The sequence below is a fragment of the Phyllobates terribilis genome, unplaced genomic scaffold, assembly GCF_046119375.1.
Source record: "Phyllobates terribilis strain yellow unplaced genomic scaffold, ASM4611937v1 Scaffold_4__5_contigs__length_816908805, whole genome shotgun sequence".
Taxonomy (NCBI): Eukaryota; Metazoa; Chordata; class Amphibia; order Anura; family Dendrobatidae; genus Phyllobates; species Phyllobates terribilis.
In genome coordinates this window covers 55,770,402-55,790,250 of record NW_027362764.1, presented here as the reverse complement: position 1 = coordinate 55,790,250, position 19,849 = coordinate 55,770,402, and the positions used below count along the sequence as shown (strand labels likewise).

At 43.8% G+C, this 19,849-nt stretch overlaps 1 protein-coding gene across 1 annotated transcript in view; it reads left to right on the top strand.

The window, feature by feature from the left end:
* The window catches only part of HEPACAM2 (HEPACAM family member 2), a 117,247-nt gene that overhangs the window by 51,567 nt on the left and 45,831 nt on the right, over nt 1-19,849 (top strand). The window contains exons 3-4 of the mRNA XM_073677355.1: nt 2,047-2,331; nt 18,925-19,221. Coding sequence (XP_073533456.1) covers nt 2,047-2,331; nt 18,925-19,221 — 582 coding nt within the window. The remainder of the gene's footprint in view (nt 1-2,046; nt 2,332-18,924; nt 19,222-19,849) is intronic.

The window sequence follows — 19,849 nt, the reverse complement described above, 5'->3', positions numbered from 1 at the left end:
TCCTGGTTCTCCTTAAAGGGAATCTGTCACCAGGTTTTTCCTATGTAATCTGGCAACATGATGTAAGGACAGAGGTTCTGCGATGTATCACTTAGTTTACTGGGTGCAGCAGTTACAGTTATGATATTATCCTTGTTTTCTCTGCTGAAGAGCTGGCAGAGCCCGGAATACCGAGCCCTGTATAACGCTGGCCATACCACTGAATAGCAGCTTTCTGGCAATATACAGTGTGTATAGAAGGAGCCAATCAGTGCTCGGGGTGTGGTTGGACTAGGAGGCACGAGACACCTAGTCCTGTAGTGAATCTCCTGCTTATAAAACACTGATTGTATTGAAACAGCAAAACACAGCCCAGTAAGTGACACATCACTGGAATCAGGGTCTCAGCCCCTACATCATGCTGCTCTCAGATTAAATAGCAAAAACCTGCTCACAGATTCCTTTTAAAGAGAAGCTTTCATCAGAAAAGGACCTGTTGCTTCAATCAAGTTTTGGTGTTACATGGATTTTTTTAAACATTTGCCAATGTTTCTTTTCTCATATCACAATCTTTAGAAAAAAAAAATTATATTAGAAATTTTGCAATTTTCACACTGGCCACTGGGGCTATTTTAGACTGATACTTCTTGTTCTTTCAGGAAGAGTTTTCAGCAGACTCCTTATCAGCAGAGGCAGGATTACAATAACTGATAACACCTCTATACACAGCTGATAACCCAGGATCCACCATTCACAATAGGTGATGTCCCAGGCCCAGCTGACCCTGTGACCGGAACAAGAATGACAGCAAAGCCAGCATCGAGACCACCTGGAAAACCTTGCGCACACACCCTTGTGTTCAATTTTTTGGGCTTTTTTTTTCCACTTCAGGTTTTGAAAAACGTCTGGTGGGATAAAAAGTGCATGTCACTTCTGTGATGTAGCTCCTGATCAGATCCACTCCAAACTAGATTCTGTCCAATCAAAAGACTGCAGAAAACACTTCAGGAAAAAACTTCTCCAAAACCGCTTGAAAAACTCTTCTAAGCATCACATCAGGAAACATAAAACCCCTCCAAAAACTCCCCAAAGAAGGAGCATTTTCTTAAGCAATTTCCAATAATAAACGTGTCATTTTTGACCACCCGAAAAAAAATTTGTGTGCACATATACCCTAAAACTTCATACTCATTTGGTCTCTTTTAGGTGATCTAGCACTTCTCCTACACAGTAAAGGATGGCAAAACATCAGAGTATTATAATTTCTTGTGTAATAGATTTTTTTACCTGTAGATCTGCAGACCCAGAGGTATAACTTAAAGGGATATTCCAGTAAGGCCTCATCAATTAAAAATAAACAAAAAAACGGATTTTCATCAGTGAAGAACCCGATTCATTATTTTTGTGCCTTTTTTGCCTAGGTTTTGGTGTCTTTTGTTTTTTTTTACATTTATTCTCTTAATTTGCGCATTCTCAAAGTCTATTTTATGTGTTCTCCTGTTTTTTGTTGTTTTTTTAATGTACATCATTGTTAGTGAAGTTTTGAATGCTATTTCCAGATGTTTTCTGGGCCAAATCATCAATTGCAACTTTTTTTTTTTAAAAAGTCCCAACATTTTTTTGCAAATATACACAAGTCCTTCCCTCCTGGAATGATTTTTATGTACTTTTTTATTTTTTTACAGCAGAATATGTGACATTTTAGTGTAAAAAAAAAACACAGGTTTAACACAAAAAGAAAGCATATTTGCTTTTTCTGAAAAATTTGGTGCAAAAATTGTCAACAAATACCAACAAGGCATAAAAAGTAAAGTGACTTACAAAAACCCACGAATTATAAATCAGCCCCCTCTACTAAATCTTCTACAAATTTATGAAATGTAAAAGAATAACAGAACTGCCAGTAACTTTGTTACCCACAGTCATAATATTTGGTAAAATATTAAGAGAGGGAGGAGGGGGATGCAGCTGCAGTTTCTCTGTCAACTTGATAAAATTATAAAATAAAAAATACAAAGCACCACACACAATATTTTTCCCTTTCTATATTTTATTTCCTTTTTTTAGTTCCGGTTTCGCAGCCCGTTCTTCACAGCGAGCCGTCGTACGGAGCGGTGGAGGACGTGGGGAACCTCACCTTTAAATGTCGTGTGTTTAAAGGGACTCGAGTAACATATGAATGGCTGAAAAATGGAAGCCCCCTGCAAAACAGCTCCAGCTATAGCTTCTCCCGGGACAAGTCCATCTTCTCTATCGCTCCGGTGATGAAGACTGACATCGGGAATTACAGCTGCGTGGCCTCAAATTACATCAGTGAAATGGAGAGTGACGGCATTGCGCCAACCATATACTGTGAGTGTCTGGGCTTCATCCCCGTATTGACAACGTATAGAAGGGGCACGTACAGATGTAGCAGACTCCTACATGATACTTTTTTTTTTTAGTTCCTAGAAATCAAGATGTGTGACATAAGGGAGTTGTCATGTGTTCTAGATATCACTTTTCAGTTTGTGCTGCGTACACTGGGGGAAGGGCTGAAACCTCATTGTCATTAAAAGGCAGGACTACAATAAAAAGTTTCACTTGTTCCATAAAACTAGGGATGATAACACCAGGTCACACCCAGGTGCTGGTGACAGCTCCTCCGCCCTCCCCCTGACACAAGTATGCCCCCAAATCTCTCCCACAGCACAGCAAATAGGGGTGTATTTACTGATGGGGACGTCTTATATTCAGGTGATTGCTGAAAATGAAAATATATTGGAAAAAGGACGAAATATAAATATCATTATGTCTAGTTAATGAGTAATGAGAAAGGGAAGATTTCCCAGAAATAACATTCATGGTTTATGAGGACCACTTCTGGGACCCTCAGTAATCTGTAGAAAGAGGACTGAGTCTGTGCTTTGTATTTAGGGGATCTGGTCATAGATCTGTATTTAGGGGGCCTGTATTTAGGGGGGCTGGTCTGAGGTCAGAATGTAGGGGGCCTTATTTGAGGCCTGTATGTAGGGGGCCTTGTTTGAGGCCTGTATTTAGGGGGGCTGGTCTGAGGCCTGTATGTAGGGTGCCTGATCTGAGGCCTGTATGTAGGGGGCCTTGTCTGAGGACTATATTTAGGGGGGCTGGTCTGAGGCCTGTATGTAGGGGGCCTGATCTGAGGCCTGTATGTAGGGGGCCTGATCTGAGGCCTATATGTAGGGGGCCTGATCTGAGGCCTATATGTAGGGGGCCTGATCTGAGGCCTGTATGTAGGGGGCCTGATCTGAGGCCTGTATGTAGGGGGCCTGATCTGAGGCCTGTATTTAGGGGGCCTGGTCTGAGCCCTCTATTTAGCGGTCCTGGTTTGAGGCCTGTGTTTAGGTGCCCTGGCCTGAGGCCTGTAATTAGGGGGCCTGGCCTGAGGCCTGTAATTAGGGGGCCTGGCCTGAGGCCTGTAATTAGGGGGCCTGGTCTGAGGCCTGTAATTAGGGGGCCTGGTCTGAGGCCTGTAATTAGGGGGCCTGGTCTGAGGCCTGTAATTAGGGGGCCTGGTCTGAGGCCTCTATCTAGCGGTCCTGGTTTGAGGCCTGTGTTTAGGTGGCCTGGCCTGAGGCCTGTAATTAGGGGGCCTGGCCTGAGGCCTGTAATTAGGGGGCCTGGTCTGAGGCCTGTAATTAGGGGGCCTGGTCTGAGGCCTCTATTTAGCGGTCCTGGTTTGAGGCCTGTAATTAGGGGATGTGACTTGAGTTTGTATTTAGATTTAAGGGGTCTGGTCTGAGTTGGTATTTAGAGGGTCTGGTCTGAAGTCTGTGCCTAGTAAGGGCTGGCCCAAGGTTTTATTTAGGGGGTCTGGTCTGATGTGTTTAGCTAGGGGATAATGTCCTGAGTTGATATTTACAAAATTTTTATTTAGAGGGTCTGGTCTCGGGTTTTTTTTATTTAGCAGGTCTATCATGAGTTTATGTTTGGAGGGTGTGATATGGGGTTTGTATTTAGAGTTTCAGGACTGATGTCTGTGACGCGCCCCCTGGGCCGTGGGGTACTCGGTGCCGGGCCGGTCGTTACTTGGGGAGATGTCACAGTGGCGGTGACCCGGTCCGTGACCCAGGGCGGTCAATCCAAAGGGGTTTATTTTCAGGGGATTTATAGTTTTTATATACCGTTCGTGACGCCACCTGTGGTATGCGGCTAAAGGGAGCCGCCGCTGCGGGGCAGGTCCTCTGGTGCTGGTGTAAATGCTGCAGAGTTGATTTAGCTCTCCACAGGTAGAGCTTAGCTCTGGGCTGTGCTGAGTTGTTATGGATGTTGCAGTGTGGTGCAGGGGGTGATGATGCAGCAATAACTTCACAGAGACAGTGGGGTGCAGTCCTCAGAGTTTACTCACAGTTGTTAAGTTCCTCAGGTTGCACTGTCCAGCTTACAGCCTCCCACGTCACGCTGCGTTCACCAGGCAGGGGTTCAGCAAACTCACAGGTGTTTCAAGAGTGCCTGACAGGACCCCGTTCTATATGTCCTTCTCAGCCGTCTTTCTGCGCTGGCCCTCACCCTTCTTGCCCTGCGCCTCGCCAAACAATGTCCCAAGCCGGTATCCTCGGATCTTTCTGGGCAACCTGGAGTTCCCTGGATCCTATGTGGTTACCTTTTTGGCGACTTGAGTGCGGATGTGGCAACTGCACCCTGAAAGTACAGAATCCTCCGGTTTCCAGTTGAACTTTCTAATTCTCACTGATTAGGGGCCGGTCCCCTCTGCGGCTCGATCCCTCCACCGCCTGGCAGATTCGGGCGTACGGGTGGCCTCCAGCACTGCCTGTACCCCTGGGATCCCTTCTTTGTTCCTGGAGCCTTCCTCCTGCTCCTCTCCTCCTCAGTCTGTCCTGGGCCTCTCTGGCTAGGCCCTCCTCCTCCTGAGCAGAGCTCCTGCAGAGCTCCTGCTCCCTCTACTTCTCCTCCCAGACTGAACTGTCCTTTCAAAATGGCTTCTCTATTTATATCACTTCTTCCAATGCTCCTCTGATTTACGTCCTCCACCCACACCCACTACATGGTTCCCCCTACTTTGGTTCCCCCCACTCCAGCCAGGGACAGGGCTCAGCAGGAAGCGCGACGCATCTTGCCCCTCCTGCTGGTCTGGAGTAGTGTAGTGTTGGATGCAGGTGTTAGGGTCCCGGGCTGTGCTCCTTCCTTACCAGAGAGTGAGATACCACACCTCTGGGTGAGATGCAGTACCAAACCCTCAGGGGAGCAACATCTGCAATTTAGGGGTCTGGCTTCAGTTTGTTATTAGGGGGCCTGGTCTGATATCTGCATTTAGGGGGTCTGGCCTGAGTTTTGGATTCAGGTAGCCTGGGCTGAGCCCTATCTATAGTGGGTCTGGTGCAGGGTCTGTATTTAGGAGGCCTTGTCCGATATTTGCATTTAGGGAGTCTGGCCTCAGTTTTGTGTTTAGGGAGCCTCGGCTGAGCCCTCTCTATAGTGTGTCTGGTCTAGTGTCTGTACTTAGGAGGCCTGGCCACAGATTTTTTTAGGGTGTCTGGCCTGGGGTTTGCACTTGTAATACTTTGCATCTCGGACCCTCCCCAATGTCACTTATGTCCTATATCCAGATGAATCCTCCTATAATGTATGGGGTGAATTCCATAGGTCAGTTTGCTGTAAGTCTCTCACAAACATAACCCAAAACTCCCATTATTACCTAGATATAATCCATAGACAGTGATCTGCGTTTCGCGCCTCCTTTATGTAGATGACCACACACACCGCCGCTGTTGTCACCTTTCGACCAGTATCACAATCTACAATAACTGGGTCCCTTCTCCATCTGTCAAAGAGTTAACCTCCTTGGCGCAGAATAAGGCAGCGGCTCCTTGGAGCAGTAAATTTCCATCTATATATCGTCAATAACATGTTTGCAGCAAGCGAGCCTGCTCGTAAGGTTTCCGTGTACCATATGTTGAGACTGCGGGGGTGTGCAATGATAAAAAGGTCCCTCGCACTAAGTACATGCCATCTGCTCAGTGACAGAATGGGCGGCAGGGTGCTGCTGACATAACCAATCAGCACGAAACCCGCATGAGTAAAGTCTCAGCAAAACAGGTGATTTATGGTTTTACAAGGCATTGGGTAAACAGCAGCGACAGACTCTGATGAGTTCTCTATAGAGATTATCTGCATGACAGGTCAAAAATGAGTATTGATGTTATGCCAATGCTTGGCCATAGCGTGCAATCACCGGGTTGCTAAGTACATGACATGGGCATTCAGGGCCAGGTAAAATTAACCAGGTAATATCAGGTGATCTGATAAATATTTCTCATGCTCAAGTGCCACCATACAGTGCCCATAGGATAATACCGCCCTGTCATACATTGCCCAAGGTATACAGTGGGTACGGAAAGTATTCAGACCCCTTTACATTTTTCACTCTTTATTTCATTGCAGCCATTTGGTAAATTCTAAAAAGTTCATTCTTTTTCTCATTAAAGTACACTCTGCACCCCATCTTGACTGAAAAAAACAGAAATGTAGAAATTTTTGCAAATTTATTAGAAAAGAAAAACTGAAATATCACATGGTCATAAGTATTCAGACCCTTTGCTCAGACACTCATATTTAAGTCACATGCTGTCCATTTCCTTGTGATCCTCCTTGAGATGATTCTACTCCTTCATTGGAGTCCAGCTGTGTGTAATTAAACTGATAGGACTTGATCTGGAAAGGCACACACCTGTCTATATAAGACCTCACAGCTCACAGTGCATGTCAGACCAAATGAGAATCATGAGCTCAAAGGAACTGCCCAAGGAGCTCAGAGACAGAATTGTGGCAAGGCACAGATCTGGCCAAGGTTACAAAAGAATTTCTGCAGTACTCAAGGTTCCTAAGAGCACAGTGGCCTCCATAATCCTTAAATCGAAGAAGTTTGGGACCACCAGAAGTCTTCCTATACCTGGCCATCCAGCCAAATGAGCAATCGTGGGAGAAGAGCCTTGGTGAGAGAGGTAAAGATTCGAAGAGCCCCAATATCACTGTGGCTGAGCTCCAGAGATGCGGTAGGGAGATGGGACAAAGTTCCACAAACTCAACTATCACTGCAGCCTTCCACCAGTCGGGCCTTTATGGCAGAGTGGCCCGACGGAAGCCTCTCCTCGGTGCAAGACATATGAAAACCCACATAGAGTTTGCTCAAAAACACATGAAGGGCTCCCAGACTATGAGAAATAAGATTCTCTGGTCTGATGAGACAAAGATGAACTTTTTGGTGATAATTCTAAGCGGTGTGTGTGGAGAAAACCAGACACTGCTCATCACCTGCCCAATACAATCCCAACAGTGAAACATGGTGGTGGCAGCATCATGCTATGGAGGTGTTTTTCAGCTGCAGGGACAGGACGACTGGTTGCAATTGAAGGAAACATGAACGCGGCCAAGTACAGAGATAACCTGGATGAAAACCTCTTCCAGAGTGCTTTGGACCTCAGACTTGGCTGGAGGTTCACCTTCCAACAAGACAATGACCCTAAGCACACAGCTAAAATAACAAAGGAGTGGCTTCAGAACCACTCTGTGACCATTCTTGACTGGCCCAGCCAGAGCCCTGACCTAAACCCAATTGAGCATCTGTTACGGATCCGGGTGGTGGAACCTCTGTGCTGCGGTGCAAGGAGGGACCAGAGGGGCGTAACTAGGTATCAACTCGGACTGACCAAGGTCGCACGGCGGCTCAATCGACTCCGTGAACCATGGAAGGACCGAGCAGAGGACCAGATGCTACTCTGGACCAGTCCTTGTATGAGAGCAGGTGACTCCCACGGGTCAGAAGGCAGGTACTGACCGGTACAGCAGATGAGCACGGCAGGCAGGCTGACGGGTGATCCGGGAAGATGGAGTGGCAGACACCATGGGTAACTGGCAGGAGCCTCCAGGTAGGCTGGCTGGTAGGCACGGCAGGTAACTGGTACGTTCTCCGGGTAGGCAGGCAAGCCTGGCCCATAGACAGACTGGCAGGTTAGGACCGTAGGCAGACCGTCGGGCTGGAGAGTGTACTTGGCTGGCGGACACAGGTAGACAGGTTGGCGGACTGGACTGGTAGTCAAGCTGGCGGACTGGACTGGTAGTCAGGCTGGCGGACTGGACTGGTAGTCAGGCTGGCGGACTGTACTGGTAGTCAGGCTGGCGGACTGGACTGGTAGTCAGGCTGGTGGACTGGACTGGTAGTCAGGCTGGCGGACTGGACAGGTAGTCAGACTAGCAGCGGGACCTGAGGGCTGAAGCAGAGTTTAGAACACAGAGCTACAACCTTGCATGGGCACCTCCATTTTGAAGAAGGTGCCTTTTATATGAGAGGTCCTCCGGCCATTGGCAGGGGACTCCTTAGGATGGCGCTCGGCCCCTTTAAGAGGGAGGGAGCGCGCGCGCACGCCCTATGCACAGTGCTTGGGAAGCTGCGCGCGCCGGCAGCAGTAGCAGCATGAGGGCCGGAAGACGCCGGGCCAGGAGTCCGGCGGTAAGGGGGGCGGCGTCTCTGCCTGTCAGGGGGCAGAGGCGCCGATGCTACAGCATCCCTGGAGAGACCTGAAAATGGCTGTCCACCAACGTTCACCATCCAACCTGACGGAACTGGAGAGGATCTGCAAGGAAGAAAGACAGAGGATCCCCAAATCCAGGTGTGAAAAACTTGTTGCATCATCCCAAGAAGACTCATGTCTGTACTAGCTCAAAAGGGGGCTTCTACTCAATACTGAGCAAAGGGTCTGTATACTTATAACCATGTGATATTTCAGTTTTTCTTTTTTAATAAATTTGCAAAAATTTCTACATTTCTGTTTTTTTCAGTCAAGATGGGGTGCAGAGTGTACTTTAATGAGTAAAAAAAATGAACCTTTTAGAATTTACCAAATGGCTGCAATGAAACAGTGAAAAATTTAAAGGGGTCTGACTACTTTCCGTACCCACTGTAATACTGTGTCGCCATACAGTGCCCATGGTATAATATCATGCTGCCATACATTGACCATAGTATAATAAATTGTTACTATACAGTGCCCATAATAGAATACAGTGCCCATAGTAGAATACCATGCTGTCATACAGTGCCAATAGCATAATACTGGTCCTCCATACAGTGCTCAAAGCATAATGCTGAGCCTACATACAGTGCCCATAGTAGAATACCATGCTCCCATACATTGACCATAGTATAATACTGTGCTGCCATACAGTGCTAATAGCATAATACTTGTCCTCCATACAGTGCTCAAAGTTTAATGCAGAGCCTCCATACAATGCCCATATTGAATACCGTGCCACCATAATGTGACAATAGTATAATACTGTGACGCCATACAGTGCGCATAGTATAAAATAGTGCTGTCATACAATGTCCATAGTAAAATACCATGGTGCCAGAGCGCTCGTAATAAATACTGTGGCGCCATACATTGCCAATAGTATAATACGTATAATACTATGTCGCCATACAATGTTCATAGTATAATACAGTGCTGTCATACAATGTGCATAGTATAATATCATGGCGCAATACAGTGCCCATAGTAAATACTGTGCCGCATACAGTGCCAATAGTATAATACAGTGCTGTCATACAATGTCCATAGTATAACACCATGGCAGTTTTCAGTTCCCGTAGTAAATACCATGCGGCCATACAGTGTCCATAGTATAATACTGTGCCACCATACAGTGTCCATAGTATAATACTATTGCTCTATACAGTTCCCATAGCAAATACTGTGCTGCCATACAGTGTCCATAGTATAATGCACTGATGTTGTACAATGTCCATAGTATAATACCATGCTACCATACAGAGCTCATAGTATAATACTGTGCCTCTATCCAGTGCTCATAGTATAATCTAACCTTGTGCCAAAAAACAGCAGCCATGGGCTCTTCTAAGCAGCTGCCTAGCACTCTGAAAATGAAAATGGTGGAGGCCCACAAAGTAGGAGAAGTCTATAAGAAGATGGCAAAGCATTTTCAACTTTGCCCTTTCCTCAGTTCAAAATGTAATTAAGAAATGGCAGGGACCAGGAACAGTGGAGGTCAAGATAAGGTCTGGAAGACCAAGCAAAATTTCAGTGAGAGCTGCTCGTAGGATTGCTAGAGAGGCAAATTAGAACCCCGCTAGACTGCAAAAGACCTTCAGAAAGATTTAGCAGACTCTGGAGTTGTGGTACATTGTTTTACTGTTCAGAGACACCTGCACAAATATGGCATGCATCGAAGAGTCATGAGAAGAAAACCTCTCCTGCGACCTCACCATAAAATTCAGCATCAGAAGTATGCAAAAGAACATCTAAACAAACCTGATGCATTTTGGAAACAAGTCCTGTGGACCAATGAGGTTAAAATAGAACTCTTTGGTCACAATGATCAAAGGTATGTGTGGAGAAAAAAGGGCACAGAATTTCTAGAAAGGAACATCTCTCCAACAATTATGCATGGTGGTGGATCAATCATGCTTTGGGGTTGTGCTGCAGCCAATGACACGGGGAACATTTCATGGGTAGACGGAAGAATGGATTCAATGAAATGTTAACAAATTCTTGATGCAAACAATACACCATCTGTAAAAAAGCTGAAGTTGAAAAGATGATAGCTTCTACAAATGGATAATGATCCTAAACACACGTCAAAATCCACAATAGACGACTTTTAAAGGCGCAAGCTGAAGGTTTTACAATGGCCCTCACAGTCCCCTGATCTGAACATCATTGAAAATCTGTGGCTAGACCTCAAAATAGCAGTGCATGCAAGGTGACCAAGGAATCTCACAGAATGGAAAAGAATTTTGCAAGGAAGAATGGATGAAAATCCCTGAAACAAGATTTGAAAGACTCTTATCTGGCTTCAAAAAGCGTTTACAAACTGTGATACTTGCAAAAGGGGGTGCTAATGTACAAACCATACAGGGTGCGCAAACTTTTGCATTGGCCCATTTTCCATTTTGTAATTTTTAAAATGTAAAAGATGAAAATATATATAGACTGTTTTGCGTAAAATACAAAGGAAATGTGTCATCTTTAACTTTAGTCCTTTTAGAGATCGTTTCATCTTCAACTTGCTTAACTGTTCACAATAACAGTAATTTTGCCCAGGGGTGCCCAGACTTTTACATGCCACTGTGTGTGTATGTACAGTATGTTTGTGTGAAAACTCATACTTTTATTTATCAAATGAGTTGCAAAATGAATAGAACATATAGTCCAGACATTGACAAGGTTAGAAATAATGATTTTTATTAGAAAGAATAATTTTCTCCTTCAGACTTTGCTTTCGTCACAGAATGCTCCCTTTGCAGCAATTCCAGCATTGCAGACCTTTGGCATTCTAGCTGTTAATTTGATGAGGTAATCTTGAGACATTTCCCCCCATGCTTCCTGATGCCCCTCCACAAGTTGGATTGGCTTGATGGGCACTTTTTGCGCACCATACGGTCAAGCTGCTCCCACAACAGCTCAATGGGGTTGAGATCTGGTGACTGCGCTGGCCACTCCATTACAGATAGAATACCAGCTGCCTGCTTCTTCCCTAAATAGTTCATGCATAATTTGGAGGTGTGCTTTGGGTCATTGTCCTGTTGTAGGATGAAATTATCTCCATTCAAGCGCTGTCCACAGGGTATGGCATGGCATAGCAAAATGGAGTGATAGCCTTCCTTATTCAAAATCCCATTTACCTTGTACAAATCTCCCACTTTACCAGCACCAAAGCAAGCCCAGACCATCACATTACCTCCACCATGCTTGACAGATGGCGTCAGGCAATCTTCCAGCATCTTTTCAGTTGTTCTGCGTCTCACAAATGTTCTTCTGTGTGATCCATATACCTCAAACTTTGATTCGCCTGTCCAGAAAACTTTTTTCCAATCTTCCTCTGTCCAATGTCTGTGTTCTTTTGCCCATATTAATCTTTTCCTTTTATTAGCCAGTCTCAGATATGGCTTTTTCTTTGCCCTGAAGGCCAGCATCCCAGAGTCGCCTCTTCACTGTAGACGTTGACACTGGCGTTTTGCGTGTACTATTTAATGAAGCCGCCAGTTGAGGAGCTGTGAGGCGTCGATTTCTCAAACTAGAGACTCTAATGTCCTTGTCTTGTTGCTCAGTTGTGCAGCGCGGCCTCCCACTTCTCTTTCTACTCTGGTTAGAGCCTGTTTGTGCTCTCCTCTGAAGGGAGTAGTACACATCGGTGTAGGTAATCTTCAGTTTCATGGCAATTTCTCGCATGGAATAGCCTTCATTTCTAAGAACAAGAATAGACTGTCGAGTTTCACATGAAAGTTCTCTTTTTCTGGCCATTTTGAGAGTTTCATAGAACAAACAAATGTAATGCTCCAGATTCTCAACTAGCTCAAAGGAAGGTCAATGTTATAGCTTCTCAAATCAGCCAAACCGTTTTCAGCTGGGCTGACATACTTGTGCAAGGGTTTTCTAGGGTTTTCTAAACATCTATTAGCTTCTTACACAGTTAGCACAACACAATGTACCATTATAACACTGGAGCGGTGGTTGTTGGAAATGGGCCTCTATACACCTATGTAGATATTGCAATAAAAACAAGACGTTTGCAGCTAGAATAGTCATTTACCACATTAACAATGTATAGAGTGGATTTCTGATTCATTTAATGTTAGCTTCATTGAAAAAAAATGTGCTTTTCTTTCAAAAATAATGAAATTTCTAAATGACCCCAAACTTTTGAACGGTAGTGTATTATATATAGTGTATATGTTAAATCTTTCAAATTATTAGTGCCCCCCCCAAAAAAAAAATGCAATAAACGACAATCAAAACATTGTATATATCCCAAAAAGGCATTATTAAAAATGTCTGTTTGCCACGTTAACAAAAAAACAGCTCTCACCCAACTCCCATCAGTGAACGAATAAAAAAATTTACCGGTCTCAAAAAATGACAACACAAAGCACTTTTTTTGTTGTTGTTTCAAAGTTCAGTTGTTTTTTTTGTCTAAGCCACTGAATTATTTTTTTGCATGTTTGGCATCGTCGTAATTGTACTGACCTGGAGAAACATGTTCCCAAGTTATTTTTACAGATGATTAACGCCGTTAAAATGGGCTGGACACAATTATTGGCACCCTCAACTGGATATTTTATTGCACACCTTTGGAATAAATAACTGCAATCAATCACTTCCTATAACCATCAACAAGCTTCTTACACCTGTCAAGTGGAATTTTGGACCACTCTTCTATTGCAAACTGCTCCAGTTCTCTCATATTTGAAGGCGCCTTCTCCCAACAGCAATTTTAATATCTCTCCCTAAGGGTTCAATGGGATTTAGATCCGGACTCATTGCTGCCACTTCAGAACTCTCCAGCGCTTTGTTTCCATCCATTTCTGGGGCTTCTTTAAGTATGTTTGAGGTCATTGTCCTACTGGAAGACCCATGACCTAGGACGCAAACTCAGCTTTCTGATACTAGCCACTATATTGCTACCAAAGTCCATTGGTAATCTTCAGATTTCATGATGCCTTGCACATCGTCGAGGCACCCAGTGCCAGAGGCAGCAAAATAACTCCAAAACATTTTGAACCTCCACCTTATTTGACTGTAGGAGCATTTTGGCTTACTCACGTACATTTTGGCAAACTAAAGTCTAGCTTTTTCATGTCTCTGTGTCAGCAGTGGGTTCCTCTTGGGTCTCCTGCCATAGCGTTTCATTTCATTCAAATGTCGCTGATACTGATGCACCCTGAGCCTGCAGGACAGCTTGAATTTCTCTGGACCTTGATTGGGGCTGCTTATCCACCATCTGGACTATCCTGCGTTGCAACCTTTTATCAATTTTTCTCTGCCGCCCACGTCCAGGGAGATTAGCTACAGTGCCATGGGTTGTAAACTTCTTGATTATGTTGTGCACCGTGGACAAAAGAACATCAAGATCTCTGAAAATGGACTTGAAAAATATCAACAATCTCAAGGTTACAACAACTTTGGTTCTCAAGTCCTCAGACAGTTCTCTTCTCTTCTTTCTGTTCTCCATACAGACACACAATGCAAAGATTGAGTCCACTTCTCCCCTTTTTATCTGGTCTCAGGTGTGATTTTCATATTGCCCACATCTGTTACTTGCCACAGGCGAGTGTGAACGCACATCGCTTGCTTGAAACAAAGTTGTTTACCCACAATTTTGGAAAGGTACCAACAATTTTGTGCAGTCCATTTTGGTTTTTTTTTGTGCAATTATGTACAACTTGTGTTTGTTTTTCTATTTTTTTGTATTGTTCCAATACACACAAAAGAAATAAACATGTGTATAACAAAATATGTGTAATTGTAATAATTTTCGGGGAGAAATATTTTATTTTTTATAACAATTTCAAGGGTGCTAACATTTTCGACCATGACTATATATCAACGTAAAAATGCGTTGGTGTGGAACAATCTGGAAGTCTTCAATTTCCCTACAGCACCCCAGCAGGAGACATGAAGAATTACATTTTCCATTGAAATCAATAGGTTGTCCTTGTAATGCATGAACATCTTGGGTCCTCCAGAGAGAGAGAGGCGCTGTTTGCAGCTGCTCTCTCTCTGCTTATACCCTCTGTCTTCCAGCACATGAAGCTGCACTGATCCTGAGATAAGTCTTGTTCTTGATTTCTGCAGGGACCTGATATCATTAATTACTTGCACATATGGCACTTATATTTGCTCCATCTGCTCAGTGTGTTTGGGTTTATAAGTAGGTGCTAATTACTTGCTGTTGTTCTTTGTTTTTTTGTAGTAATTTATTTTCATTGTCTGCAGACATTGCTGTCATGTTTGCTTGTTTTTATCCTTTTTTTTTCATTTGTGAAACTAAAAATACATTGTATGGTGAGATTTGATAAACGAATTACAGGATGTCCTGCTGCTAGACCGCCATGGACAAGGTGTAATCTATGGCAACAGGTGATCAGTTTCCCTACAGTGCCGCCACAGGTGAAATTAAGTATTACACAGTATACAAATAAATCAGTTTACTCACAAGTCTTCACTTTCCACATTATTTAGCACAAGGCCTTTTCTAGATGTGGTGCCCTTATAGGATGTCCATCCTGAAGTCTCGGGAGGGCATCAGATTCCTCACTCGAGTTGTGCAACCTCTTTGTAAGGGAGTACAGCCCTCTACCTGTGCTTGTTTCAACACTGGGATGGCAACCTAGTGAAAGTCAGGAAATGGATGGGCTTTTCTTAAGTTTCGTCAAGGGTGGTCACCTATCTCCTACTGTTGCTGGATCCTTTTCATCCGGAGGGATAAGGGAAGGTTTGATGGGGGTCTTCTTCTTTCTAAAAGGGCTTATGACAAGGTGAATTGACTGTGTACTTGGGTAAAGAAAGTCACAATTTCAGGTTTTCAGTAAAAGTGGGTGGTCTGTGTACTGCCTGGATCTGCTCGGTCCTCCGGAGGCAAAAGATAATTCTTTGTAGCCATTTTAGCTTATCGATTAAATTAGGGGTCACACTTTATATACTTGAAAAGTTATATTAGCTTCTAGGAATTCTAGGTAAACAACCAGCATGGCTTTCATTCCAGAACATCCTGAGTTTCCTGTATCTTTAAATTTATACAGTGCTTTATGCATGCAGTGGTCCTATGGGCTCCAGTACAAAATTTGGACCTGGGTCCCCACCTCCATGTTAGTCAGATGTATGGGCCTTTGTAGCTTTCTAGACATATGTGTTCACCATTCATATAATAATGTCCCCATTCAGGCCCCTTTCTGTAATAATGTCCCCTATCCTGGCCCCTTCCTGTAGTAATGTTCTCCATCCTGGGCCCCTTTCTGTAATAATGACCCCTTTCCTGGCCCCATTCTGTAATAATTTCCCCCATCCTTGCCCCTTTCTGTAATGATGTCCCTCGTCCTGGTCCCCATCCTGTAATAATGTCCCTCATCTTAGGCCTCTTCCTGGTATAATGTCCCCTGTCCCGGGCCTCTTCCTGTTATAATGCCTCAATCCTGGGCCCAATCCTGGTATAATGACCCCCATTCTGGGCTTCTTCCTGGTATAATGACCCCCCCCCATCCTGGTATAATGCACGGATTCTGGACCCCTTCCTTGTATAATGTCCCCAATCCTAATATAATCTCCGCTCTGCCGCTCTTTTAGAACACATTAAAAAAAAACACTTTTTTTCGTTCCTTCTTCCACTCCCATGACATCCTCTTCTATAGCCTTTGATTAGCCGGCGGTGTGTATTGCAATGCAGGGAGCCGGCGGGTCTCTGCACCGCAATACACTTCAGCTGAATGTGCAATTTTTTTTACTTTGCAGGAAATTCTCTTTCTAGTTTTATTTCAAGCAAAACTGAAATTAATTTACAATGGGAAATTCTAATACACTTTTATGTTTCATCATTTTCAAAGATTCAAGACAATTTGATTCAGTCCACACAATCTTGAGTTAAAGGGGTAATTAAACATTTAAACAGGTTTTGTTATGTTGTGGCCCCTTTTCAGAAGTGTTGATTGTGGAGGTCCGAGTACTGAGAACTTTACCGATTGCTCAAGCCAAAGAGCAGAAATGCTCAGCTTATCCTGCAACGTGAACAGATTGGTATATGGGCCAATAGACTTTCTTTTGGGCTGGCATACTGCTCTATGCATGGGTATGTGCCAGGGAGGTGCCAACAAGCCACTCTGCTTTGGCCAGAGGATTTTGATATTAAGTCTAAGGCCACGGCCCCACTATCAGTATTTGGCCACGGCCCCACTATCAGTATTTGGCCACGGCTCCACTATCAGTATTTGGTCAGTATTTTTTCTCAGGAGTTGGAGCCAAAACCATGAGTGGATGATAAATGCAGAATTGGTGACTTGTTTCTATTATACCTTTTCTCTGATTGTTCCTCATCTGGTTTTGGCTCCCACTCCTGAGAAAAAATACTGACCGAATACTGACCAAATACCAATACCATGGGGCTGTGGCCTAAGACAGCAATCTGAAACTTTGCAAATGGTGAAAGTACTGTAAGTCTACCATCGGCTCTAGTCAGATATATAGTCTGAGAAACTTCTGCAATAAATCTGCCATGTGTGAATGTTCCTTAAAGATGTTTTCACATAGGCCAATAGCGATCACACATGATCATTTGATCATTTACAGGAAACTAAAAACTCTTTTATCAGCTCAGCCTGTTCCTGGCTTGTTGCACCTCATCAGCATAAAACAGATCAACTGAATTTTTTTCAATGTATATTCCAACCATGTTATTGTATAATTTATCATCCCTTATACAGTACAGAACAAAAGTTTGGACACACCTTCTCATTTAAAGATTTTTCTGTATTTTCATGACTATGAAAATTGTACATTCACACTGAAGGCATCAAAATTATGAATTAACACATGTGGAATTATATACTTAACAAAAAAGTGTGAAACAACTGAAAATATGTCTTATATTCTAGGTTCTTCAAAGTAGCCACTTTTTGCTTTGATGACTGCTTTGCACACTCTTGGCATTCTCTTGATGAGCTTCAAGAGGTAGTCACCGGAAATGGTTTTCACTTCACAGGTGTGCCCTGTCAGGTTTAATAAGTGGGATTTCTTGCCTTATAAATGGAGTTGGGACCATCAGTTGTGTTGTGCAGAAGTCAGGTGGATACACAGCTGATAGTCCTACTGAATAGACTGTTAGAATTTGTATTATGGCAAGAAAAAAGCAGCTAAGTAAAGAAAAACGAGTGGCCATCATTACTTTAAGAAATGAAGGTCAGTCAGTGCGAAAAATTGGGAAAACTTTGAAAGTGTCCCCAAGTGCAGTTGCAAAAACCATCAAGCGCTACAAAGAAACTGGCTCACATGAGTTCCGCCCCAGGAAAGGAAGACCAAGAGTCACCTCTGCTTCTGAGGATAAGTTTATCCGAATCACCAGCCTCAGAAATCGCAGGTTAACAGCAGTTCAGATTAGAGACCAGGTCAATGCCACACAGAGGTCTAGCAGCAGACACATCTCTACAACAACTGTTAAGAGGAGACTTTGTGCAGCAGGCCTTCATGGTAAAATAGCTGCCAGGAAACCACTGCTAAGGACAGGCAACAAGCAGAAGAGACTTGTTTGGGCTAAAGAACACAAGGAATGGACATTAGACCAGTGGAAATCTGTGCTTTGGTCTGATGAGTCCAAATTTGAGATCTTTGGTTCCAACCACCGTGTCTTTGTGCGACGCAGAAAAGGTGAACGGATGGACTCTACATGCCTGGTTCCCACCGTGAAGCATGGAGGAGGAAGTGTGATGGTGTGGGGGTGCTTTGCTGGTGACACTGTTGGGGATTTATTCAAAATTGAAGGCATACTGAACCAGCATGGCTACCACAGCATCTTGCAGCGGCATGCTATTCCATATGGTTTGTGTTTAGTTGGACCATCATTTATTTTTCAACAGGACAATGACCCCAAACACACCTCCAGGCTGTGTGAGGGCTATTTGACCAAGAAGGAGAGTGATGGGGTGCTACGCCAGATGACCTGGCCTCCACAGTCACCAGACCTGAACCCAATGGAGATGGTTTGGGGTGAGCTGGACCGCAGAGTGAAGGCAAAAGGGCCAACAAGTACTAAGCATCTCTGGGAACTCCTTCAAGATTGTTGGAAGACCATTTCCGGTGACTACCTCTTGAAGCTCATGAAGAGAATGCCAAGAGTGTGCAAAGCAGTCATCAAAGCAAAAGGTGGCTACTTTGAAGAACCTAGAATATAAGACATATTTTCAGTTGTTTCACACTTTTTTGTTAAGTATATAATTCCACATGTGTTAATTCATAGTTTTGATGCCTTCAGTGTGAATGTACAATTTTCATAGTCATGAAAATACAGAAAAATCTTTAAATGAGAAGGTGTGTCCAAACTTTTGGTCTGTACTGTATGTCCTAGTATTTCATTTTTATGTTTGTGTGATTTGTTACTCATTCAACGCTGTCTTCTTTTTGACAGATGGACCGTACGGTCTACGTGTCATCTCAGACAAAGGACTTAAGGTTGGAGAGGTCTTTACTATTGCCAATGGAGAATCTGTTCGCTTTGACTGTTCTGCTGACTCCAATCCCCCAAATACTTGCGCCTGGATCCAGAGGGGCAACAACTCCACCGAGATCGTCAACTATGGACCTTATTTCAAGCTCCTCTCTGAGAAAGTCAGACAAAAAACTGTGGATTATCTGTGCCGGGCGTACAACAACATCACCGGGAAAGGGGAAGAGACGCAGTTTACAGTCATCATCACACCCATAGGTAGGGAATATTGGGAGGCTGAACTCAGAAGTAAATGTTCATCCTTGAACATGGTTTTGTATTTTAAGGGATTGTCCCATTTAGAAATCTCATTTTCGTACACCCTGTGAGTGAATTCTGAGTTAAAGGGTTATTCCCATCTTCATAGATGGATATTGTCGGAGAGATCTTGAAAAAAAAACAAGCATTTTTACAATTTACTGCTAATTAAAATGTGAAGCCGTTCTTGAGATATTAACACTTTTATTTACAGTTCTTTACCTAGGAGACCGACCACCGCTGTTGTCTAGCTTCTATTCACAACTTGCTCCAGTGATCCCGGCCAGCTTCAGAAAAGTGTTTACAAGCTTAATAGAAAAGAGCTTGTAAGCTGTGCACATGTCCAGCTGTGTAGCAGCGGTGGTCGGTCTCCTAGGCAACGAGCTGTAAAGGAAAAAAAAGGTAATGTCTCAAGAAAGTTTCCAGATATGTTACAGGAGATCACTCAGAGGGTCCCAGCAGGTAGACATGTTACATATATCTTTATAGTAGTCGAAGCTCAGTTTATTTTTCCTGGTACAAACTTGTAATCACCAATTTATTAAAGGGAATGTGTGATCAGAAAATGACGTATTATTTAAATCAAGTG